Source organism: Zosterops lateralis (genome assembly GCF_965231275.1).
Source record: "Zosterops lateralis genome assembly, chromosome: 10".
Classification (NCBI taxonomy): domain Eukaryota; kingdom Metazoa; phylum Chordata; class Aves; order Passeriformes; family Zosteropidae; genus Zosterops; species Zosterops lateralis.
Genome location: NC_139770.1, coordinates 15,098,190 through 15,125,076, shown reverse-complemented (window position 1 = coordinate 15,125,076; position 26,887 = coordinate 15,098,190). Strand labels below are relative to the sequence as shown.

At 39.4% G+C, this 26,887-nt stretch overlaps 1 protein-coding gene across 3 annotated transcripts in view; it reads right to left on the bottom strand.

Moving 5' to 3' along the window:
- TFDP2 (transcription factor Dp-2) overlaps positions 1 to 26,887 on the bottom strand; it is a 48,213-nt gene that overhangs the window by 8,072 nt on the left and 13,254 nt on the right. The window contains exons 3-11 of one of the 3 annotated variants that reach the window (XM_083868393.1): positions 22,985 to 23,051; positions 17,575 to 17,678; positions 14,666 to 14,787; positions 12,181 to 12,228; positions 10,895 to 11,057; positions 10,244 to 10,387; positions 7,974 to 8,042; positions 6,196 to 6,347; positions 1,806 to 1,972 (exon numbers count right to left, since the gene is read on the bottom strand). In XM_083868393.1, coding sequence (XP_083724519.1) covers positions 1,806 to 1,972; positions 6,196 to 6,347; positions 7,974 to 8,042; positions 10,244 to 10,387; positions 10,895 to 11,057; positions 12,181 to 12,228; positions 14,666 to 14,787; positions 17,575 to 17,678; positions 22,985 to 23,051 — 1,036 coding nt within the window. Of the gene's footprint in view, positions 1 to 1,805; positions 1,973 to 6,195; positions 6,348 to 7,973; positions 8,043 to 10,243; positions 10,391 to 10,894; positions 11,058 to 12,180; positions 12,229 to 14,665; positions 14,788 to 17,574; positions 17,679 to 22,984; positions 23,052 to 26,887 lie in introns of all 3 variants that reach the window. The other 2 variants (XM_083868392.1, XM_083868394.1) reach the window with 2 other exon arrangements.

Below are 26,887 nucleotides of genomic sequence, written 5' to 3'. Positions count from 1 at the left end.
TTCCTTTAATTGAACTGGTTTAGACTTAGGATTCTTCCAGTTGCTTCTCTAGTCCTACTAGTAAGCATTATAGTACAAACTATTGTTAGTGTTTGGAAGTCGGGAACTACCTGAAAAAAATTACCAGGCTAAGGTCAAACTAACATTGTACAGGAAATAATTCACCTACTTGGACATATAATAACAGGACTGGTTTCTGGAGCAGTTGTCCATGGAGTCAGTTACTGGGATCATAATGAATCTTGATTGCAGTGAATAAATTGACTCAGTGAATAAATAAGAGACCTGAATCTGTTTTTCCTGTATAGCAGTAACTGAAGTCATTGTTCTTGAAAGAGTCATCATGACAATGTGGAAGTAACCATGAATTCTAGAAACCAGTGATGACCCTTTTATTTCCCTACTCTTGCTGTGTAAGAAAATGTCTAAAGACTCCCAAGGTTAATGAAGGAAGAAACCAAAAATATATAATGAGGCAAATGCTGGCTTTTTAAATATTGTGCAAAACATTTAAATCTGTTTCCTTTATTAGTCACTTACTGCAATTAGAAACCACCACTACGCAAGTCATACTCTTAACTGTAGATTTGTATAGCACAATTAAGTAATATGCAACAGATACAATAAACCTTTAAAATTAATACATGTACTGATATGTAAATTAAAGTACATTTTTGAAAAAATACGTGTTCTAGTAGGAATACTTCTGAGCTAATTTTTACAGAGGCTGAAACAGCTGAATGTAACTCATGTATGAAGAGTACATTACTTGCCTTAATGATTTCTGAATAAAAAATAAAATCAATGCATTTCCTATGATTAAAACTCTTCCAGGCTGCTGGTTTGCTGCTAGGGAAGTACTCAGCAAATAGTGTCATGACACAGGGTTTTTTGCAAATATAAGGAACCCCTGTTCTCTGGAGGTAAATTAATGCAGGCTTAAAATTAAAAAGAAATTTTAGTTTAATATTCCACATATGGTAGCAATTAAGTAACTTCAACATTGCAACACTATTAAAAGATATAGGTTCTGCTCCTTTCCCCTTTTTACATTGGTGATAAATCACATGGTAAATAATGTTGAGCTGAATGAACCTGTGAGGAACAAAGATTTCTTTCAACTTCTCTTTTTGTTGTGCCATCTTATAAAGACTTCAGGTGTAATTTCAAAATTGACCAAAAATAAAATATGAAATCTTAGTTTTAAAACACACAGGACAAGAGGACCAGGAAAACACAAGTAAGTGTTAATAAATATAAGCACATTTGATGTAGTTTGAAATGTTAAGCCATTTAAAATGTACTACTTTTATCAAATGTAACTGAATTATACATAATTTACACATAGCAGTAGAGAAATTAGGGCAAGAGCTTTGTTCCCTTTCCTCAAAAACAAAGGTATGTGTGCAGTAATTAATTGGGTAACACTTCCTTTACAGTTAAAATCCCTCCAGAAACTTGAGAAAATGCTGGGCTATGTTTAAGCTGTGAGTACAGCAAGAAGAACACACTGACAATAACCATAGGAAGTGATAGCAAATTTTGGCAGCTCTAGTCCAGTGATGCAACACTGAAGGAGTTCTAGTTTTGTGTCTAAGCACAAACAGGGGAGGTAAAAGCCTGAAGTCTTTGGAGCCTCTTGCTTTATTTAGAGAAGCTTAGTTCTCAGGTGGCACCTGCTGGCTCCTGAGGGATTACACCAACCAGTTCAAAATGCTCATATGTTACATACGTAAGTTAATATAATTATATTTGCTTCAGTTAAGTTAGGTTATGGATTTGATCAGGAACAATATTTAACTTACCTGTGATGTAGCCTTCTAAAGCTTTTGGCACCAGTGATTTTGCAGTTCTTAGGTCCTCAGCTGAGCATTTGCCTGCTTCGAGCCCAAAGGACATTCCCATTCTCTTCAGCACCTCACTGTCGTCATGAATCTCGAAAGTATTATCGAAATTAAAGAGGTATTCAAATCTGCATGTAAAAAGTTAAAAGTGAGATGATTCTGAAAAGAGCACAGCTGTGCCCTTCTTGCCTATTCTTTCTCTGGTGGTTTTGGCATGCACTGAGGTAAGTGTCTACAGTCCTGATTTTCTGTAAAGAGTCCTTAAGGAAAGAGAAGTGCAAGAAATGCTTTCTCTTTTCTGTGACTGGCATGCCTACAGCTTTAAAATTGCACATTCTCAATTAAAGTAACTTCACCAGTGCAGGAACAAAGTTTAACATTTTCTACCTCATTGGGTAGATTCAAAGGGGAAGAGGGAGGCCTTATTAAACATGAACCTTCACTTGCACTAAAGCCAATAAGGTCACCTGAAGCCCTGTCACCAAAACAACTATTTTGTTTTTCTGCTTTTACATTTCACTTTCTGTTCTAATGTGCAACACTCCTCCTGTGAACTGACCTATTTACTTTGGTATAATTTTTCTTTTTTGGATGCAGCTAGAAAAGCTGTCTGTTCAGAGTCCTGTGTGTTCACAACCCACTGTTTCAGCTGCTGGACTCTCAAAATGTTTTAAACTGCATTTAAAAGTGGAAATTGAGATATAAACATCAGACAGATTTAAGAAATGCAGGGGCATTTAGGCTGGCCTTACACTGTCATCACAGGTATTAAAAGCCTGGACAGTTCTGGTCTGTAAAATAAGACTTAGTTCCCAGTACCTCCTTTTTTGCTGACAAAACCCTTATCCTTGGAAAAGCAACCCATCTGTGAGATACAGTTTCTAAAAAATAACTCACTGGTGTGTCTTCCACTATCTCTCCAAGCTCATGTTACCTGTCAATTTTCTTGCTAGGTTGTTTTTTAATACTTATTTTCTTATACCTGAACCAGGAAGTTTGAAAGCCTTACAGCTCTTGAATTTATACATAGAATTTTCAATTGGTAATTTAATGCTTTGTGCTGGGTGTAATTGTCAGTTACACACAGCCTTTCTTCTGTGGTTCATACCATATTACTTGTAAAACCTATTGTTTATGCACCTTTATTTACTCCAGCATAATCACATTATGAGGGAAAATAAGATGTGTTGTTATAATTTTAACTAGTACAATTACATTGCTGCTGCCTAAACTGGCACAGCTTGGTGTCACACCAAGCTACTACCAGCAAGCTGTAATTAGTGACTCATAACTGAATTCCAATTTATGGCACAGGATCAAAAGCTGCATTTATTGATAGCTCTGCATGTCTTCTCCCATGTGCTGTGGCCAAATACTGAATGTTAAAAAGGAAGGTAACTTATTTTCTTTTCCCAGCAAGTTTCCAAACCTGAAATTTACAGTCGTCAGTATTTTTCCAGTTTAGTCTCTAGCAGCCTGCAGTCACTGATACAGGAAATCTCTACACATCTGTTTTGCTGTTAGCAGCTATTGGAGGATTTTCTTTCAGGTACTTGACATGACTCCCTTCTAAACATATGTAAACTCTTGGCATGAACAAAATCAAATATTATAATTTGCATAAACTGTTACAAAACATTCTTTTTGTCATCACCTGGTATCTTCTCTTAATATCTCTTAATTTAATAAGCAACTGTGTGCAGCTGTTCTCTATGCATGTTCACCATATCACCAGTGATTTTTGAGACACCTTGGAATCCACTGTCCTCTCCTTTCTAGGCCAAAGAGCCCATCTGTTCTTCTGTCAAAGCCTTTCCATAGCCTCAGTCCTTGCTGCCCTCCTGTGTCTCTCTTGGTTAAACCATACTTTTTCCAAGAACATGAGAGTGTTTAGTATTCCACATAGAAAGCACTATATGCATCTAGTTTTATATTGTAGTCCTTACTGTTCTTCCTAATAATTCCCAGTATGATTTCAGCTGTTATTGAGAAATCAACTTCTGTTCTCACAGAATGATCTACTGGGCTGCCATGTTATTATTCAGTATCTTAAGCCAGGTTCAGAGGCTGTTAATACTCTGTATACAAAATTTAGGTACACTTCCTGTCCCTTTCCCATGGTAAGTGCAAATTTGATCACCAGTGATTTTAATCTGGATTTTCTGCTGCCACAGGCAATTCTTTCTGTAAGGGTACAAGAGGCCACTTCCTACACATTCTCTCTAATGTACAGCATTGTATCTCCAATGCTGTACAAATTCTTCTGCATTTCCCTTAGAGATGTTCTAATTTTCCAAGTTTCTGGTACATCTGTTGTGTCTGAATCCTTGTTTAAAACAAGGTACTCTGGTTACTTTTCCTTCCTTTTTCCTAAAACCAACAGCATTTATACAGAAGTACCATATTAAATGGGACTTACTTATTTAAGTGCCTCATCCTTAAAATTAGTTCTTAACTACTTTCTTTTTACCTGAAGACTTTGTTTTTCCTACTCCAACTTCAGAAATGCCATTCCCAGTATGCTGCTTGGCACCCATCTACCTTCTCAAACGCTAAACAAAACTTGCCCAATAACCTCTCTTTTTTTATTTGAGAGAAATTTCATTCTGTTTTGGCTATTCTTGCATAGGAAAAAAACCTTAGAGGATACAAACCAATTTTTCTTTTGATACTAAATCACTCTTATATGTATAACATTTCCAAGCAATTACTTTCCTTTAGAAGTTCCTCTGTGAATACAATTTTGAGTAGCTAATGCTGTGAGCTTAGCTCTTCTCTGGACTTACTAACATCATTACTTTATATAAATGTTACTTGGAGAAGAAAGGAAAACATAAGCACTTTAAAAAGTGGCTTTCAGTGTGGAACCAAGCGCAGAGCAAGCACTCAGGCTGACCCATGATGGAGTCAGACAGCACAAACACTCTCCAATAAACTCTACAGATTGGGAGTTCTCCAAACCAAGTCGGCACCTTTGCTAACTGCCTTATTTAGCAGATCAGTGTAACACTGGTTAAAACAGAGCAGTTCCTGGCACTGTTTACCTATTGCTGCTGCCACTAATTAGTTGCACAAATAATAACCACAGTGAAAAGCTGGCTTAATTTGGGTTGTACACTTAATGACCTCCAGGTGACATACTACCAGAGCTGAGTTACATAAATTGAAATATCAACAGCTTCAATAATTTTGGCATACTCATGTTTAGCAGGAGTGTTTTTACATAGTTGGAGAGTGTAGAAGCGTGTCACGCTGCTCTGGATCCCAAATGCCAGATTAATCTCTGACAACTCAAAGCAGCAGTTCTGAAGTTTTGGTATGAAATTGTTCAACTTTTTAACAACTTCAAACCTAAATGTAGACTCCTGTTTAAAAGAGCAGGAAGACCTCTGTAGTGTGACTACAGAATAAGGGTATAATTATGCTAAATCAAAAATGATCTTAAAATTCCCAACTTGCTGAACCGCAGTGCTCATGAGAGTATTCCACAAATTTTGTCACAGAATATATTTGACATCATTCTAATTTTCTACAAAAATTCAACTTTTCATAGTATTTTTGCATGCTGATGGGTTACTAGAGCCTGTCTATTTTTGCTGTGTGATTGACTTGAAGTTCAGTACAGGATTTGCATACCACAGAGTGAAATCTATAATCTACAGTATTAGAGCAAAGCCAGCTATTTTCAGCTAATAAACTGATTGTGAGCCGATTACCAATTAACGTAACAGCACCTCAAACTTCAGCCATATTTTCACAGGATGAAGAGCACAAGCACTCACAATTATGTAACTAGAAGATTTTCAGATTAATGTGAATGCAACTGTAGCAGTTTGCTTACAAAGACAGTATTACAATCTTTTCCTTTCAGAGAAAACTTTCTGCTGTTAAAAACCACTTTTAAAGTTGTTATCACCACCTGGAGTATGTTACTTTTGCGTCACATGGATAACCTTGTGTTTCTGACTGTGTACATTTTTATGGCATTAAGAGTAAGAATTCACATGGCTGCTTTAAAAGGTAGTGCTGTCCTAGTAAATAGTTTCATTCAGTTATTTCTTCCGTGCAGGGAATGCTCCTTGAATGTCAGCTGAAGTGCCTTTTACAACACTGAAATTCTGCCTGGTTTAACTAGAGACTGTAAAGCAGTGTTAATAAACTCATTCATATTATTACTGCAGTTGCATTAAATATTAAAAAAAGCAACAAGCAACCCCCTGAAGTGACAGTTGCAAACATAAATACAATAATTACTTCTAGTAAGCTAGAAAAATTTCCCTCACTTGTTTGAGGAAAAATTCCAGTCCACAAGGAAAGTAAAAATATAAAAATGAATTCCATATACACTCACTTATCACTTGATATGCTGCAATCTATAACTGTTCTTTTGCTAGTGTTGACTATTAAGAAAGGCAGCTGTATTGTGGAGGTCAAAGATGGAGGGCCTTGATTTTGCTGTTCATTTTGCTGATTTCTTTGTACCAAGTTTTTAAATGCTATTTGCTGTAAAACAAAAGAAAAAAAAAAAGATCACTGACAATAAAAGAGCAGACATCAGTGTTTCCAGGAAATGAAACCTCATAGGTCTTATTTATCAACACTCAATACCTTCAGTAATTTTTTGTCAAAAAGTGAGTTGTGGCCTGACTTTCTCTTGGCACTAGTAAAGTTCACCAGGAGCAGAAGTTAAACCAAATTTTTGCACACATGTACTATTGACTCTGTCCCCCTCACACTCCCTGAAGAAACAAGGAAGGAGCAATAAGGCTTGCTGCAGACTGCTTCCCCAATCCCTTTGAAATGGCTTTGGAGTCAGAGGTTTTCTCTGGTACTTTTTATGTGTAATTGCCTCAGGGTAGGAGACAGTTAAAGTGAAACAAAAACTCCTCCACTTCCCATTTCTGTATTTTTATTCTCTTTCCTTTCTCATCCATCACCACCTTCTCTCAAAAGAATTAGTCTGGAAATTCTCCTCTGGAAGTTATTAAGCAGTTGCTGTTTGTGACGCCACTCGCTGCCTGCTGGTTTCTTATATCTGACTGCACATGTATGAAAATGAGTGGATTTAGGAAATGTTATTTGAGGGACTGGAAGTCAGTGTACTTACCCACCTGAGACCCTGCTTATTCCATTTAAGGGGAAAAAGATGGATAGCCAGAATCCCAAAGGACTGATAAACCCTTTGGCTAACAACACAACAAGGGCAATAATGACAGTTGTGGACAGTAAGGGACTCAACTCTGTCAATATTTGGACTAAAAAGTTAAGAGGGCCTGAGTTGCCTTATTTTCACCAGTGTAATTTCATGTTACTGTTGGAGGAATTGCTGATATATTGGGTTAGACAGATAGAATCCCAACTGTACCCTAAGCAGAGAAACAGCTTTTGGTGACAAACGAAGAAGAAGCATCAGATACTTGAAAGTTTCAGCGAATATCATGAAAACTGTATCAGTGTAGTTGAACCAGGAAAAAAATACAGCCTTATTGCCTGTAATCTCATAAAATCATTTGATTACATTAAAATTACTAAAAGTCTCCACAGACTAGAACTTACGGAATGCTCATAACTGTGTTTATAAGATGTTACCTTATAAACAAGATGCATTTGAAATATATTTCAGCAATTAAAGCCAAAAGTCATCTCAAAGGTATGTGACTGAAAGTAAAGGTGTTGGATTTGCCAGCCTTCCACTCTTAAAATCCAGAAATATCTATATCCCTCCAAACAACTCTGCAGACATTTACACAAGTTCTGTTGTGAACTTCATAGCTTAGGTCAAAGAGAAAATGTGAAGAATGACTCAGGGTAGCTCTGGGGGAACTTAGAGTCAACAAAGGGGACTTGTGAGTTGTTCCCATTCCTACTGAGGTTGGCAGAGCTTCAGCAGAACACTTAAAGCTTGTGGCACACAGATGGAGCGTGCTGGTTTAGAGCAGGCAAAACTGAACCACAAAGTATCGGCAAGAGGTCCCCATACCAGAATCCAGAAAGGTCACAAGGGTCAAACTTTCCTCCTTAGTATGCCACAGCTGTTACTTAAATCTAGAAAGAACTCCAAAAGGTCTAACATGCTGGATTTGCACTCAGTATTTTCATTTATGGGGAAAAAAATTAAATTAATTATACCTGCAGTAGTAGTTCTTGCAGTTGGGCTCGCTTCTGTTTTATTCTTTCAATCCGCTTCTGTTTTTCTACCTTAAAAGATAAATGTAAATGCATCAAGATACTTTGTTACCCTGTCCATTCCCTAGTGCCAAACTGAGCAGGCTTTCTTTATAAATGGGGCAAATTGTATGGGCATAAGAGTTTCTCCATTAAACAGGTCTGGCAGAATGCAATGTCTTTCTCTGTCAACAATTTTAACTCCAGTAAGGATTTAATTATTACAAGAGACTATTATGTTCCCCCCCCATTCTGCCTCTTCTGTCTTGCACTGAGTGCCAATTGGCACCAAATCAAAAACTTGCTCGAGGGGATGCTTTGGGGTTTTTTTTTCCCTTCTGCCTTCCACTCTTTTGGAATTGTGCATGTCCCACTGTTCTCCTAGCTGCAAGCTACTAGACATAAATATATGGAGGCTGGGCTTATGATCACCTATATCTTACCAGGGACCTCCAGTTTTTCTTTTCAGACTTGATTAAACTGACAAGACTGCAGCAACAACAAGAGCTAGAGGTTCCATTTTCTAGAGGAGCACAGCTCTGGCAGCAGTTTAGTTACTGATGTGGCAAGCAGCCAGGACAGACAGAGCTGGGACAGGGCAGTGCTGACCCTGCAGCTACAGCAGTGTTTGGAAGTGTCCTCTGGGGCAATGCTGAAGAACAGGATAACAGTCATTGGGGCTGAAAGGGGTGTTTGCTGATCATCCTCTTGGTGCCAGCATGCATCACTGGCTCCCCAAAACACTAAACTCTTAAATTACATTTTAATTCAAGTGTTGAAACTAAATGATGTGTTCTTTTAAAACTTAGCTGGCCCAAACTCCTCTATCTTATTTATAAGGTTGCTTTGTAGTGATTCCCTCCTCACACACTTTAATGTTTAAAATAAATCTTTCAGATGGCTTTCTGTGCTAGGACTCTTAAAACCAGTAAGCAATACAGGTATCATTCAGGCATGGTTTCTATACAACAAGCTCTTTTGCACTGATTTTTGTACTGGTAATGTTATTATGGACTTACTCTGTAAGAACAGCTGCCACTTTATACAGCTTTAAAAGCAAAATTCTGATTTCCACACCATGGAAATGCAGCTTTGTTTTACATTCTTTTCTATTATGTCAGAGGAACCAACAGTTTTTGAAAAATATGACTGGCTTCCATTTTGTGCGTGTGTAATTAAAGTCTGAAACTGTGAATTGCATATGATTATTGAAGATGAGACAATGAAATTCAAGTTCCATATCTTTAGCAATAACCTGTACTGGAGACAATGCATTCACATGAATGCATGCAAAATGTAGATTTATCCAGTATTAAAAAAAACCCAACAACATCCTGGAGCATTATGATTGAACACAGGCATTCTCCTTGGGTGGATGTATTTTTCAAGTTGCTGTAATGGACAAGGACAGTAAAAGCTTTTCTCTCACCATATCTAGAAAGATAATTGATGTAAATGACCCTGCACAAAAAGAACTGTTCTGCACTGGAGAGGCACCCACCCACCTTTTAAGATACCTAATGCCCAAGTGTCACAAACTGAGATGTATTTGCAGACAGCCATTACAGCACGCTGCAGTAAATACAGTGACTTGTTCTTTTTATTTATAGCACATTTGGCCTGAAGGACAGGCAACATTTGTGCATATAAATTCTGGCATCCCTGCAGAAAACACTGTAACTCTTAGCCTGCTGAAAAAGTAATGGAAATAACCATTAAGTAAAATTTCTTTTTGCCTTCTCTGGCAGTTCATAACTAGTATTTGACATCCCAGCCAGATCCCAGACATCCCAGAATTATTTTACAATTTAATTTCCTTTGAAATAAAAATATTTCCAAGTACAGACATTAATAAAGAATTTGTCTCATTTTAAATATAAGCCATTTTGTGAGCATAACTGAACTGTAAATTCTTTTAACTTTCTTCCGATTCAAGGTACTACAGACGTCAATCTTAAAAATAATCCCTGATTTAATCAATGCCCATTCTTGTAAGGTAAAGAGCTTGGCTTTTTTAAAAAACTAAATATAATGTATACTAAAATAAACTGAACTAAGCATATACAAACATATTTTTTCTGTTTATTCTAATATCAAAATTTATATTTTCATAGTGCACAGACATCAAAACCAATCAGGTTCAAACTGAGGAAAAAAATCCCTCTTCTAAAGAAGAGCAACTCAGTTATCACAACATGTGAACAAAACAGAATTTCCCATGTACCTCCCTTTACCTCTAGATTCTGACATTCCTGAGCTGAGTTTGTAGGAAGGCCAATCCACCGGATCTCCTTCTTCTCCTTTGAAATGATGTTCATTGCCATCAGGACGTTGAGGGCATCGTAAACTCTCCGTCTAATGTTTTTCTGATCATAAGCCTGCTAAGAAAGCAATACACTAATTACAACAAAATAATTGGATTCAAAAAGGAAAAACAATTGAATACCTGCTCCATAGACATGGAGATCAAATGCCAAAATGGCAGTTCTGGTGTTAAACTTCATCTGTGACACCCCTTGGATACCACATGAGTATCCTTGATTGCAAATGGAAGCTTCAGGCCTTCCTGAAGCATCTCTGCAGGAAATACCATCATGGCAAGTCTGGCACAGTTGAAAAGCCTGACAAGACCACATATACAAGAGTAGCCCTTTCTTAAAGTTAGTTATTTTGGTGGATTCCTCTATTTTGTTGATAATTTAGAGGGAGTTCAATTCTTCATCTTAATTCTGTATTTTTAGATTTCAAAAAGTAAGTCTTTATATTTGAGAACTGGTTGAGTGAAGAAGAGTATGGACTGTGGCAGGACAGTAGAGTAGCACAATTACATGATAAAACAGATAAATCTCTATTGGTGTAACAAAATTCAACACATATTTGCTTACTGAATCTGTTGGTAGGTGGCTGTTAGAATTTGTGAATTCTGATACGAGCTCATCAGCTACTTCGTTGTATGAAGTTGTTCCTTTACGTTGAACTTTTTCACAAACTTTCATTGAAAAATGCCTCAGACCCTTCCCATTTTTATCTCCTTTCTTGCTTCTCTTACTGAAAAGAGAAAAGTATTATTTTAATACATTGAATGTTAATAAGCTACTTTGTTACACAGCAAAAGGTCTACCTTTTGCAACAGAAATCTGGACTATGTAAATGAAAAATAAAACTTTTACACCAGTTTCTTTTTTCTTACAAGTTTACAAGGAAGTGCACTAGAGCCCCTACCCCTTCCCTGACTATTTCTACATTGAAAGTATTTGAACACATGCTGCTGGGAAGATACTTAAAATGGATTTGTAATTCATCTCCAGGTAGTTTCACAAAAGAACAACCAAAGAAAAGAGGAAAATCTCCCAGGGTGCTTATGTGCCTGGAAGCCAGGTTTATTTGGATCTCTTATGTGTGTGCCTAAAATAGAAAGGCTCAGACATCCCTGTTTAAAATACAGCAGGAGATACTAAACTTGGTCATTAGGGGAATTAAGGTGTGTCCACCATAGAATATATCCATATATATACATCAGAGTATATATATATATATATATACACACATCTTTTCTATGATGTGTCCATCATAGAACAGATTCAAGAATCTCTTTTGTCGAGAGTAAGTACATATTCATTGGGTTTTAAGGTGCCAAATTAAGAACTGGCAAACTGTCAGGGTTATTTTCCATTCACCTTCTTCCAGAGAAGCGAGAGCTTAGGTAATGATAATTGAAAAAACAGGAGCAGTTGTTTTTATCACACAAACAAGATCTGGATGGGTAATTCAATAGAAGCCTTAAAAAAGTTCAGCTGTGTTGGGTTTGGGTTTTGTTGTTTTTTTTTTTAAATTAGTGTCATGATTTCGTTTGACAATGTGTTCCAGGGAGAGCTGTTCTTTTACAGAAAAAGGTCCCCCATCAGCAGTAAAAAGCTAAAGAAGCTATTTAAAAAAACAAGAATTGTTTTCAAAATTGTGATTTTATTTAAGAAAACAGAATACAGGTAAAAGAAACAAAAAAGAGTAAAAAGGAGCATCAGCAGACTAAACAAAAAACCCCAACACAGCTTTGATGTGAAGGAGTGAAAACTGCTGAAAGCAGGAACTGGACAGTTGTCTTTCTGAAAGGCGAATCTGAAGTAAACTAAGTACGACTCTGTACATAAAATACACATTCAGTAACACTCACCTTTCTGAAAAATCTGACTCTATAATTTCTTGACTCCGTTTTCGCTCCCTAAGACAAGACAATTCAAACTTAAGTTGAAAATAACATTGTATCTGTAGACCACTAAAATCATTGTATATGGAGCCTAGCTGGTTCTAGGGTTTGCTCTTACATGTTACTGAAAGGGAAAAATACAACACACAGAGATTGACAAAATTTGAGGGAGGGTAGTTAGGACTTGTGGAGGAAGTTGTCCGAACTCACTGCCAGACAAAATCTGTTCCAAATTTTACCATGCTTTGCCCACAGGAATTGAGGGAAGTCACTTCACCTGAAACTACAGGAAGTGCTGGTGTGAGCTAGATGTCCAAAGCCCATCAAAAAGGAGAAGCTGGGCACCTTTGAAAATTCTTATTTAAAATTCCTCCATGTGGAAGAAAAATGTCTTTAAACAGTTTGTAAGATACATCCTGTATTTTCAAGCCAGTGAATGTTCAGGAATCTTTAAATGAAACCCCAAGGTAAAACACTAAACGTTCCTGTTAGAGCTGATGCATACAGAGCTGAAGACTGACTCTGAAGAAGCAGCTGCCATGAATTTTGAAGAGCAGCAGCAGTCTGCAATCACTGGCCATTCCTTATCATCCTGTTAATTCCCCACAGCAGGCAGGAGCTGTTTTCCAGAGCTGCCTTTTCCTAGTGCAGCTGACCCAAGGCAGGGCCTGAGAGCTGTGCTGAGCTGGGGAATGTTTTCTCCCCACGGTTTCCAAAGCAGGGCTCCCAGCACAGACAGACACACCTGACACTGCTGGGAAGGGAGCTGAACAACAATGATGGGTTTGAAAACCTGTGCTTGAAAGCCAGCACACTTTGGTTGTGTGATCCAGAATGCACAACCAGGCCTCTCCCTCAGCAGCACCGAAGGGATTTCTGTCCATGGTGCTTAACTGGGGGCTGAGCAGCTGGGCTGGGGCTGCCCTGGAGCGGCAGTGAGTGAGAGCTGTGCCCTGCTCTGCACACCAGGCTGCCACAGCCTCTGCCCAGCCCTGCCACTGAACCTGCTCCTCTCATTTTAGAAATAATTTAGAGTCTGTGAAGTAAACAATGGGTAAAGCAAGCAGTCTTCTGAAGTGTCTTCAGCAAGGGCTCCCTGCCTCAGTTCAGGAATACCACAGACCCTTCCTTAGCTCTGTTCCTCAACTGAAAATATGGCCTATTGTATGGACTTGTGCACAGATCACTGTTGGTCTGTCTGGAGTCACCTCGAGCCTTTTTATGGATGAAGCAAAAGATAAAGCTCACTGGAAATCCAGTGTCTCAACTTGGACAGTACACAAACAGAAGGATGGTGCTTCTTGGTGGTGGTGGGTGATGCACTGCCACAAGGCTGCTCTGGGAATCCCCATCACTGGATGACACTTTGGAAAGTGAGGCACGTTGATTCTTTGGTTTAGCAAGCTGTGACCAGATAGGAGGTTTGTCCCTCTTCTAAATACTGAAGGAATATCTGCTTGGCCTCCACATTTCACAAAATTTGCAGAAAAAAGTAATCTTTGACAACTCCTTTCTCAAATAAAATCAGAACTAAGTACATTCAAAAGGCATTTCAGGAAATGAACATATACTCAGCAAAAAAATATTCAGCTTAAAAACTGTGTGGCTAGGCTTGCAGTTTATTGACTCTTGGGGGGGAATACAGTAACTGGGAAGTACAACCTGTAACAGACCTTGCTTACACAGTAAAATGGAGAAAGTCAACGTACAAACATGGAACTCTCATTTCTGTTCTTTCCTAGATGCTCCATTTCCCACCTCTATTGTTGAAAAGGTAATACTGACATTCATTACTGATTAAAAAAATTAATCTAGATGCAGAAATATATTACTTTTTCAGAGGCAAAGCACTACATCTCTTCTGAGACAGCTAAGCTCAGCAGTACTGATATTAAAGCAAAATGCCAAGAAACACTGTAAAGACCAGATTTAATTAGAAGAGATAAAGAAAGTCATGTTTGGCTGGAGCACCTCAGAACCCCATGAAACTTGTTGTTAATGTAGAATAGTAATATAAATACCACACTGATTATATTCAAAGTTTTCTGTTAGAGTTTATTCTTAAATGTCTGTTGAAGTGTTTTTGACAGTCTCTCCCCCTATAGGCACTTGCTGCTGTGCTCAGTAGCAGTGCTACATGGATATACCATGAACTTATGGAAAAAATAAAAGCTTCTTTTAACAGGAGTCATTGTGACTCTCCATTTTCACCAAGAAACAGACACTGTCAGAAACCACAATTAAAGCCAACAGTGAAGTAACTGGTGCTTCTAATTTGTGTCCACATGCTCCAGACATCAGAAGTGCCTCCCAGTCTAAAAAGCACATGCCATACTCCATTTAGTTGTGCAAGAACTATAAACTGTAAGTCAGTGTAGAGATTCAACAGTATAAGTAAAGAAAAAGATAAGAAGAGATGCTCAGACATCTTTAAACAAGCCAAAAGCCTTACCCTGGGACCCAGCCGGACGCTTCTGTGATGTGTGTCTGTGTGACCATTGTTGGAGCTGGGTTATATGGACTCCCAATCAGAACACTCCCTGAACTTGTCAGTCTTTGTGGTGTGCTTATGATCTGGAAAATTTAGCAACAAAAACCAAAGCTCTCTTAAGAAAACAGAGGTTACTACAGCCCAAAATTCATACTAAGCATTACACTAAGAAAAGTAATAATAATTCTGTACCAGAAGCAGTCATAATTTACAGAAGAGATGGCATCAGATCATTTTCACACAGCAAAGCCATTACAGCGCTAAGTTTCCTATTAATTGTACCATATTACTGTATTATTCAAATGACAAGAACCAGACAAATGATTCCAGGTAATTCCTAGGTATGGCAGATAGGAGCTATACCTATAGACACCCAATTGTTTCTTCATGAGTACATCTAAACAACTTCTTGATCAATGCAATCAATACAGCCTTCTTTCTTTCCAATGGATTTGTCTCTTGGAATTGTCTATACAAGAGACAACCTGAGCTGCAGGCAAAGCCCTGCAGTTTCTAGCATTCACAAGATCCCAAGGCACTCAGGCAACTATTTGTACCTACAGAATTCAATGTAAAGTCTTTACAGTATAGACAAAATCTACATTTATGCAAACCTGGTGAAATTGAAGGTACACTGGTAAACACCAAGACACTCAGTCTCGACTTTTTAAATCACATCCAAGCTCCTTTTTCAAAGCAGGTCACCAGAATAATTTAAATAATATTTTAAAATGACACAGTATTGATTAGCTAATCTTTAAAACAAACCACATGTAATTATTTTGATTCCATTATGGTAAGATTCATATCAAAGCTTCTTGGACAGTGCTTTTTACTTATACCTTGGCTAATTTTTTGAAACTTTGTTTTACTTTGCTCCATTTATTAGTGACATTTTGGGTAGTGACTGTACTAAACTTTGTAGTTTCCTTTACTGTTTAACTTACCCAACACCCATGTAAGCATCCCAAGGCACTCTGGTAACTAACTGTTGTAGGTGTATGCTGTAAGTATACAGCAGATATATAGGTACTGCAAGTGTGTATATATATATATATGCATATATAGACAAACTATAGATAAGTATACAGCATTTGTTTGGTATCCATCATTATTGTTTAGACAAGTAGAAAAATGGTATGTGAAGAATTCCCCATTTCCTTAGCTCATTGAGCATTACTTCACATCCCCCGGTACAACATTGTGACTACATAGATGTCTTTTTTTGTCTTAAAGACATAAATTTATCTCATTTATTGTTTGCAAATGTGCAGCCTGACAGAACCAACGGAAAAGAGAATTTTAGAGAAACCAAAACACAGGTAGAGAGGCACAGGTTATGTATTTATTTCCTGATACCGGAGAACCAAAGGCGCCTGGCTTTACCCATGGCAGGCGCAGGAAAGGTGTCACTGCTGTCACCGAGTGCTGCCCGGCCGGAGGCACAAAGGGGTCAGGGCTGATGGGCCCCGGGCCGAGTGCCACCTAGCGGCGCCCGCCCGCTCCTGCAGCCCCACCGCGGCCCGGCCTCTGCGCTGCTCCGAAGGACCCGGAGCGGCCCCAGGCGATGGAACACACAGGGTAAATAAGGTCTAAATTAATTATTAATTAATTAATCAATCAAACAGGGTGTTGCTGACACAGGCAGATCTGAGGGAGCGCTCACATTGCCACTACTGAGAGCTCGTGAGCATCCGCTTTTAAACAGCCTGGCACAACACAGCTGTATGCTGGGTGTCTTATAAAGCCTGCATTAAGGCCTATTTATTAGGAAAATGTCTTCTGAATATAGATCTATCCTTGCAAAGCAACAGAATTAAATAAATAAATAAATAAATAAGAATAAAAATTCCATGTCTCACAGCACACAGTAGCTTTTGCAACTTCTACCTGCTGTAGAACCTAACCTGCAAGCAGGACTCACTGAAACCAAAAGCACGGCTTGAGAAGTCAGTTGTAACAGTAGGAACTGCATAAAGTGAGTGCTCACTCTGTTGAGGGCTATTTATTGCACTGCCAGGACACATCCTCAGTGGCAGGGCTGTTCCAGTGCAGGGCCACTGGGCACGGGCTGCGCACTAAGCTGTTCTGGCAGGCAGCCCCTGGCCAGGGCTGGGGCAGAGCTCTGCGACCAGGGAGTGCCCCGGGAGTGCCTGTGATGTGTGTGCCCCTCTGCCCAGCTGGACAAACCCCCCGAGGAACAGCAGCACTGCCCATGTGAAAAAGGCCCAACACCATTTTTATGAAACACATCAAATGGTTCTGTACTCAGGCTAAGTGCTCGGCAAGGAGGTATTGGGTTACTAGAAACTGTTCACAGTATTGCCTGTTTAGCTCTCTGGCCATCAGAAAAATCTAAATTTTTTCTCAAAACTAGATCCAAAATCCCTGGAACATCAATGTACATATACAGTTATCACGGACAGGAAAAGAGAGTTTAAAAGAAGAGTAGTTTCAACAAGTTTAGAATTTCTACCAACACATCAAAGACACCCTCTGACAATGCTGGAGATTTACTGGTGAGAACATGACTTAAAACATTCAAAGAGTATCAATAATGAGGAGGTTTTCTTAACACACTTTTGAGTAATAGTTAAAATGTCAGCTGGTAAAGCTGTTTCAATTTCCACTCAAAGCCAGGAAGATAGGTACTCCCTCCCTAAGGGCACACACAAGAGCATTGCTGTGAGTGGCAGTTCTGGCGTGGCAGGCCTGCTGTGCCCCAGGTCACCACCCTCCCGTCCCGGTGGGGCACTTTGTGGCTGAGGCAGGAGACAGCAAGTTCCTGGCGTGTTCCTGTCTTGCACCACCAGGAAGTCACAGCCAGTTACACAATGCCCCACTGGCATTACTGGGGTTGCAAAACTTACCATTTGGGGTCCAACATTCACATTGATTGGTCCCAAGGTTTTTGGCAAAATCTTAGTCGGAGAGTTGGTGCTGGAAACTGGCAATGTGATTACTGAAATATTACCTAAAAAGTGTGTTAAAAGAAGAAGTGTTAAATTACTTCCTTAGTAACCTGTGAAAAACACTTCGGCAAATTCTCACACCACTCTAACACTTTGCAGTCAGGTTGGCTTTGTTTGTCTCATTTGCTGAGAACACACCCTCACATAACCTCCAGACCTCTCAGCAGTTGTCACAGGGACATCTCATAAAACTACACCTTCACTATTTTACTTTTTAAATTACATTTTATTTCCAAAAACAATTCATTCTTGCTTAAGACAAAGAGCACACAGACTGACATTCCTCAACATTAGAACTGAAAATTATGAGAATACTTGTAAAAGCCAACAATATAAATAAATCCTACTTACAGTCATAATCATGTATACAAAATATGCATCCATAAACCTTCAAAGCCTTAACCATTCCTCATCTGGCTGTCCCAGAGCTGTCATTACACAGTCATTGCTGATGTAAGCCAACCACAGCCTGCCACTGTACAGATGGAGTAAGTGATGCCTTTACAACTCACCTAAACTCACAAAGCAGGCACCTGGATGTCACAATAAAGTCTCCAGGCCATCTCCAAGGCAGCGTGTTCTCATCCCAAGATGTTTATTGTTTTTGTGTTCCCAAACCAGTTATGGATCTAAGTCATCCTGTCTTCCACAGAGAAGGGCAGCTCTGTGCTGACAGCCCCAAAATACTGTTACTCCTCCTCTATCCCAAATTGCATCTTGTATCTCGATTATTTGGAATTAACGTTTAAATCAAAACTGTTGCAGCACCACTGCTACCCCTCCAGTGTTCAAACTGTTGTGCACAAGCCTCTGCAAGCCCTGAGCACACAGGCTTATCCACAGACACTGTGGTGACAGCAGCTCCTTTCCCTGTGACAGCTTCAAAGCAGGAGAGCTGGGAACTGATCAATGAGCACCGGCCCCCGTTCCTACACACAGCCTGATCCCGCCTGGGGAGGGGTGGGCTCTGAGGAACAACCAAATATAAGGAAGAGCTGCCACTGCCTGGTAATCCAGAGTCAGCCTGGGTCTAGCTGGGGTCATGAGGACAAGGATTGGTTCCTGGAGAGCTGCTAATGTTCTCTGGCACTGCAGACAGCAGCTGAAGGCATCTGAGGTGACAGGTCCCTTCAGAGCAGTGCAGGCACCAGCCCTCCTGCACAGCAGCCAGCCAACACTCAGCTTAGCCCACATGGCCCAAGATGACTCAGTGCTGTTATTACACATCCCTGTTCCCCTCTCTTTTCTCATATCACCTGTTCACCTCCACTACCCAATTTTCTTTTCTCACTTGGTCCTGAATCATGGTCTCTTTTTTTTACATTTTATTTTAGTATACCTATGTTTTTCATGAGGTTACTGAAAAATGATAAATTCAACGAAGTACCTTCTCTGCGACAGGAAGCAGAAGCAACACAACTGAGAGAAAAAAGGATCTTATCTTCTGTAGTTACAGCACAAAAGTAGAAAAGATGTAGACTTATGCCAAGTCTCACCTTCATAAGAAATCTTCAACAGATATATGAGAAATACAAACTAATTGAGACTAAGATGTTCTAATGTTCTGTGTAGATTCTTTTGGCATCTGGAGCAATACTACTACTTAATTTTACAAAAGCCCAATCTGTATCTGAAAAGATCTTCAGAAGCAGCTCGCATCTCTACTCAAAATGAATAAATTATTCAGTCATGTAACTCACCTAGAAAAACAAATATAAACCTCTCACACTTGCAAATCCACCTTCCCAGTAAATCTGCTCTGTTATGAAACATCTTTTGTGAGATAGTGCCAGAGAGCACAAGACAGTAATTTGTGATTTACATACACTGTGTTCCCATGTTGAGCTCAAAATAGTTCTCTCACTTGCCAGTTTTACTTTTGCTAGAGGATTTTGCCCAGGATTTCCCAAGCTGTGCCAGCACAGTCCATCAAAACCTAGTCTCTTCCCTCATTCCAGGCTGTTGCCATCAATGACGTGTCACTTCCCAGTATTGCTGTAGGAATTTTCCTCTTTTCTGCTGCAACTGAAACTTTTAACTCCATTATCTCCAAGTTCAGCTCTCATACTATTTATCCTTGTCCCTTTTCTTACCAGGGAAAAGAAATAAATTACTTTCTCTGGTGCCAACAGCATAAGGTCACACGGCCAAATGCAGTAAAATTGTGAAATGTCGGTTTTGGCTCCCAGTTCTTTTACCACAGGGCTACACCACAGAGTTGTCTCCAGCTGCACTTCCCAGCCTGCAAGAGGCACTGGGGTGTCATGTTTGTGTGTGCCAGAGGGGCCAGGTGGGCTCACGGCTCTGGACCATGAGCACAGCAGCACAGGCAATGCACACGGGCACCCCCACACCCAGCACTGGGCACAGCTTGTTTCTTTCTCAGCAGGCACCGCACAGACTGGGATCCGTGGGATCCGTGTGCTCCATGGGATCCAGCTGCACCTGGGATTGCTTTGAACATTTGTATGGATGTACTTCCCTCACACACATGCAGACCCATGGCCAAAGCCACACAGACCCACCAGATTTACTGAGCAGCCCTGGAAAAACCACGAATAAACCACTAATTAGCAGCTACTGCTGCACTGTGCCTTCATTTACAAGGATCCTTGGATAAAGGAACATGGGCACCATTGGGGTAGCTTCAGTAAATACAAAGGTCATTCAAATGACTTGATTTTAAAAAGACATTTGCTTACATATGGTGGGTGTTTAAATGTCTTTTTGACCAGAGTTACTGTCAATAAAAAAGATTTTCATCTTCTAATCCCTACACAAATCCCTCATTTGGCAGCAGTACTGTCAAAACAATCTTCAGAGTTGACCAAGTTTTCAAAGAAATGTTTCCCTGCCCTTGTTCTTATTTTGAATTTTCTTCATTGGCAAATATAAATACGTGAACATGTGTAGATTTTTAAATACAGATAGAACGAAAAAGAACCAGTATGAGTGAGGTATTTCTTATCCACAGTGGCCAGAAAGAAAGAAAAACCAAATTTTTCACAGGACGAGGCTGCTCTTTGTGTTTGTCAGCAGTTGAAGAAATAGTAAACAGAAAGTTTTATCAATTACAACTAAAATATCCCTCCCTTCCATTTCCTTTTTTATCAAATAGCATCATGGTCCAGATACTCATGTAACCTCAATTGCTTCAAATATTATTATTATATCATATCATTATACTAGTATATTTGGAAGGAAGTAGATGTGAGAAAACATTCAACAGATTTCTGTGTTCAACTGAAAGCAGAAATATCATCAAAGTAACTATATATACTATCACAGAGCAACTGCAAAGGCTTTAAACACAACCAAATTCTAAATAAATGCCAAGTCTTAATAACACCCATCATTTGGGGACAAAAAAAGAATATACTGATTTATGTCCTGGGGCACAAGAGCAGTGAGTACAGTGATAAGCTGAACACAATGAGACCCATCAGCCTTGAGTCACGGTAATCTCACTGCATGGACGGAAAAGGTCAGCACAGATGGATCAAACTGGAATGATTTGTATAATAATACTCAATTCTTATATAATGTTTCTCAGCAGTACTTTCAAGGCACAAAGGAGGTCAGCGTCATTATTCCCATTTACCTATGGAAAACCAGGCACATGGGAAAGAAACCCACTTAGAACTCTCATAGCGGGGCTTTAACTGCAGTACACAGAAAGCCATCCCAAACTGAGCTTCCTTGGCACTGAAGCAAATTCAGAATAAGAATCTGCCAGTGGATATATGTATGTTTCTCTCAGAACAAAAGCACTTTACTTCTCCATAAATTATTTTTACATCCTTCAGTCACCGCTATTGTTTTTTAGGGAGAGAAACCAGTGTTGCTGTAATTTCGTACTTTAAAAAAAGTCATTGCTACATAACTATTATTCTTCCTGGCATTTGTGTAATGATTTTACTGGTGTACAAAAAATAAAATTCAATTTAAATGATCTTCAGTTTCAAGCAGTCATAGATGACATGTATGCTCACCAAATCAGTTTAAATCATTACGTGCCACCCTAAATAGCTTAATTTCACATAAACAACATGCACTCCTATACAAATATGAAGCTAAAGAGATTTCAGTGGTTTTTTTCCCTGTATAACTAAATGTGTTAGCTCTGCAGCTTAGTTGCAAAGATAATCAGAAACAATGTCAACTGGAGAATCTATAGAATCTGTCACAGCCAGTTTGAAGGGGACCATGGCTGATGGAAAGCACAGCCCAACCAGCTGGGGTTACACACAATGCATACATCAACAAAAAAAGCCATTGAATTTTCAAACAAAACACCAAGGAAGTGTTGGTAATTTGGATTTCATATTCAGAGCTCTAAACAAATGTTCACTTTTTAAAAGTGTCTCAATGAACAGCCATTTTTAATAACACAACCTACAGCTTGATGATGATGGCAAAAACCCCAGCTCAGAGCTGTGAGATATCAGCAGCCCATTAGGATATTTTGCAATAACATATATTATGTGTCCTCAAGCTCCTCTATTACACTAAGATATTTGCTGATCTCCAAGATCAGTATTATAAAAGCATACAGAAAAATTGAATTATCATCACATTATTAGTATGCAACTATTTTCTTGGTACATTTCTTCATTTGTGCATTGCACAAAATTACTGGGCTACAAACCTAACTTTAAAAATTCCATAGAGATGAAATCAAAGAGATCTGTAGAAAAGAAAAAATAAAATGGGACAGAGAGTTTTTCAATGTACTTCAGGCTTATAGAGTAGCACAATTTCAGTCTTTTACTGTTCAGTTTGAGACAAATCTACAGGAGTAAACAGCTGTATGAATCTGAAAGTACCAGGCACAGGCCTATGGATAACTGCTTCTGATGTCTTGGTCATTTTGGCAGATCTCTTCAAACATACAATTAAGTACTTCTATTACAGCAGCCCTGTGCATTAAGTTTTTAGAACACCAGCCCTGGCAGGACTTAGTAAAAGATAGGTACTGTGTAATAGAAGGATGCATTGAAACAAAGTTCATTGTGAAGTTGTATTAGAAGTGAAGATTCCCACCCAAAGCAAGCTTATTATTCACCATCAAGGCATGAAAGGAAGGGGTTATTTTAGCCTCTTACTATTTTTACTACACCTTTTCCTCTCTGAAATTCTGAAGACCTTCCCATCTTTGCTACTGACACTTACATGTTGGCATTAAACAACTACCAATGCAGATGTATGAAATATATTCTAAACATTTAAATTCTGAGTATCCCAAATGTGAACCAACCATATGCAGTGAAATAAATTTTAATGTATGTATTGAATAGAATTCTCTTACCTTTTGTTGGACTCTGGTTCTGATCTATAAATCCTTTCAAGTCTCCATTTGTGGAAGTCACACCAACCTGAACAAAACATTTTTGAAGTCTTAAAATATGATAAACCTTTCTATGTTTTCTAATATGCAACTAATAATATTATGAAAGCAACTTTCTGCATTATGAAGCATCATAATCCTACAGACAATAGAGTCTAATAAGAGCATGAGACTCAAGGCAAGGTATCCAGGACATTTACCATGTATATATGAAGACAAACTCTACTTTTAATAAGTTGTTATTTAAAAAACACCCTGAGTATTCTGACTATGTACTACATATGATGCAAGCAGCCCATTCTGGCTATTATGGTGTAAAGGCACCGACCCCTCCAAGTCAGAGGGAGCAGCTGCCACCAATACCACAGCAGAAATCTGCCCATGTCCAGTTGCCTCAGTACTAAGCTGCACAGTCTACAGGTCTGAGATGTGACTATTGATGCATTCTAAATACATTCCCTGGTCTTCAGAGATACACTGATTTACTGAGGGTAAGTTACTGGAGACATGGAAGACTTGAATATTATACAGAATAGTGCAACTCAGACTTTGGGCATGCACACAAAGCATAGGAAAGTGTAGTTTGTACAGAAAAATACAAGATCACTGCTCCTGGACGAAGAAGGGAATAAACAGGAAGTCCCTCATATCTCAACTTCTTTTTAAAATATTATAAAATTTGAGTACTTCCATAAATCATTGGGACAAAGGGTTCCACTATCCAAGTTAAAAGAAGGCAATCATATGATGGAGGATCAAACATTTTGCTTAATTTTACAGATGTATGTAGCAATAATGGAACCTATGCTAGGGCCACTTGAAGAGATTTAATACACTCAAGCTGAAGCATCGTTTAATTTTAGGTAAACAGTAGTAACTTAACTAATATAAACTAAACAAGACAAAAGAATACCTACTATAAGCATTTCAGTCGCTCAATTCTGATTAGAGACCTTGTATTCAGCAAATAATTTTTGTAGGGGAAGATCTGCACATAGCATTGTGACAGACTCTTGAAAATACTTCTCCTAAGATTTCTTCCCCATCAGGAGACACGTAAGAAGACCAACTGTTCCTGCACTACTCTGATTGTAAACCACTGCCCAAATGAGCTCAGTTATGTGCTTCTACAAACAAGCCCTTCGAGATGCTCAGTACAGCTCCTCAGTTTATCTCAGACATTGTCAGTATGGGACTGGCTCTTTCCTGCCCTTCCTGGCACACCCAGCTAGACGCCCCCACACCCCCGGGCTGTCGCGGTGTCCCCGGGGCTGTGTCCAGAGAGGGCTGTCCCATGTCCCGGCCGGTCCCGGGCTGTCCCCCAGCAGGTGGCGGCGGTGCAGCAGCGATGCAGCAGGGCTGGGGACGGCCCCAGCAGGAACGCCCAGACTGGAGTCGGGCGAAGGGAGGAAGACATAAAAACAAACAAAAACCTCTCCTGAGCAGGGTTTGGTAGCAGATCCCTACGGGAAAGAGCAGCACTCCAGGATCTCTTGTGCTTGGGCACAAGGAACACTCATGTGCTAAGAGGCCACTGTGGTTCCTTACAGTGAGGATGTGGTTTTGAAATGTTTAACCAGAGGCTGGCACGGTGGAAGCTGCACGGTGTAAAGCATTGCAAGGCCATTCCAGGGCCCAGCCAAGGGGAAGAGGCTGCACTGCTGGCTCACACCTCTGCTCCTTCACACAAACAACAGTGTCAGCCTCTCCCAGGACCCCTGCCTGCCTCTGCAGCAACTAGAACAACACAAATGGGAGAAAATTTAAATTCAGGGAAAGAATAGGGGTCCACAGGGATAAATAACATGTTAGATTATGGGCCTCAACTCATTCCAAGAGAATGGATTACAAGGAACATCTTCAAACACAGCACTAAAATTTGTTCACAATTGAATGTTCAGCTTTAGATCTACCACTGTACATTTCCTTATCAATTCAGATCAGTTTTTTAATCAAACATGAAGTTGACATACATATATAGTGTAGAATGAAAATTCTAACCTTTACATTTAATTCTCTGAAAGATTTAGAAGGAAATGCAACAAAGTACTTGAGAGGTTTTTTTGTGTGTATGTTGTATTTCAGTGATCCAAATGACAAAAAATTACAGAACTTCAGTTTGCACAGAAATATGTTGTTTTCATTACAATGGTCCTGGTAGTATTTATAAAGAGCAGCACTTTTCTCAATTTTATAATCCTTGTATCTAAGTTTAGAAGAGCTTGAAAACAAACTTGAATTTCATGAGAACTGAAGTGAGAAATGTCGCAGATCGAAAGGAATTTGTTTCTCTTGCAGAGGAATGATCCTAACTAAGCCCTCAAAAGAACCAACGTGTGATGCAACATTATGTTACTGCTGCTGCACAGCAAGACCTTTCTAGGATTCCATCTCAGTGTTCAGGAGGTTCCAGGCCACGTTATTATCTGAGACAGACCACACACTGCTTTTGGGAATCTTGTACTGTTACAACTCCTAAACTGAAACCAGCAAACAATCCAACGCTTAACTGGTATAATTTGTTACTTTCTGTACTGCTCTTCTGATATTTCTACTTTATATCACTGGCCCAGAGTGTCTGGATTACTGGGGATGGCAGGAGCTGGACTCCTGCTCCTGTTCATCTGCTGTACAAGAAATCCATGAAGGATTCCATCTTCCATCTTGGATCTTCCATGATGGAAGATGAAGAAAGGACTTGGCAGGCCTTTGCAGACTACTAAATACCTTTGAGGTTTGTCTTTCCTGTTAGGTGACTAAGTTTCAAAACAGAGTGAGGGGAGAGGAAAAAAAGTCACAGCCAGAGTCTTGGATGGGGCCAACTGCCACGAGCAGCTCTTGTACCTTGCCTTGTAGTCCAGCCTTCTCTACTGCCTGGGTGGGCAAGTCTCTGTGACCAACCTCAGCAGTTAAACTTTCTTCCATGCTGACATGTGAAAGGAGAATATCACAGCCATTTAACTGACTCATCTATGGCAAAACAGCCACCCTATGAGAAGCACTGACAAATAATTTTACAATCAAAACTAACCGTCTTATTCAAAAAACCGGCTGAAGTTGTATCACTCATTTGTTTGAGTGCTGAAACTAAAAATTTATTTGAGTAAACTAAACTAAAAATAAATTTACCATGAGTATTTGCTCTTTGTTTTCTCCATTTGTTCACACTGTTTTGGTGTCTTTTTACCTGAAGGACCAGGATGGGAAAGGAGATACAAAACAGGCAAGACAGAAGAGATTTTCTCATATAAGTAAAGAATGAAATAACCCAGTTGGAGAGGGTGATTTGAATTACATTTGGATACAATGTATATGGTAAGCACATAAACATCTCTTTCCCAAGAGAACCTGAAACTTTTATTCAACATTTTTTTTTCATAGCTTCTTTGGTAGGATTACTATTCTGAGGAAGGTCAAATTACCCACCAACAATATTCCACAAGCAGATACAAGGAAGGGTCCTGCACTTATAAAGAAAATGAGCAGTGAGCCCAGCCTGGATGATTTTCTCACCACACACTCAAGGAGTTAGGAAGGAAAAACACTGATGGGGAGGGTTATTTATTCATCTTGCACACACATTAAATCTACAGAACATTCTGGGATGTGCATGAAGCACAAGCTGCCTTGGACAGAAGGTTGTTCAACACAGCTTCTTGCAGGGTGAAAAGCCTTTCCAGCCATAACTCACTGCACGGGGCTGTGATGCAGCAGGAGCACAGACATGCCCAGCTGAGGGCAGTGAGAGAAGAATGCAGAGGTGGCAGCTTCCTGCTGTGCACATTTAACTGAAGATACATGCCCTTCAAGAGTTTCCTGGAAGATGTCCAAATTCCAGTAGTTTAAAATTTCCTTTCCTTGATG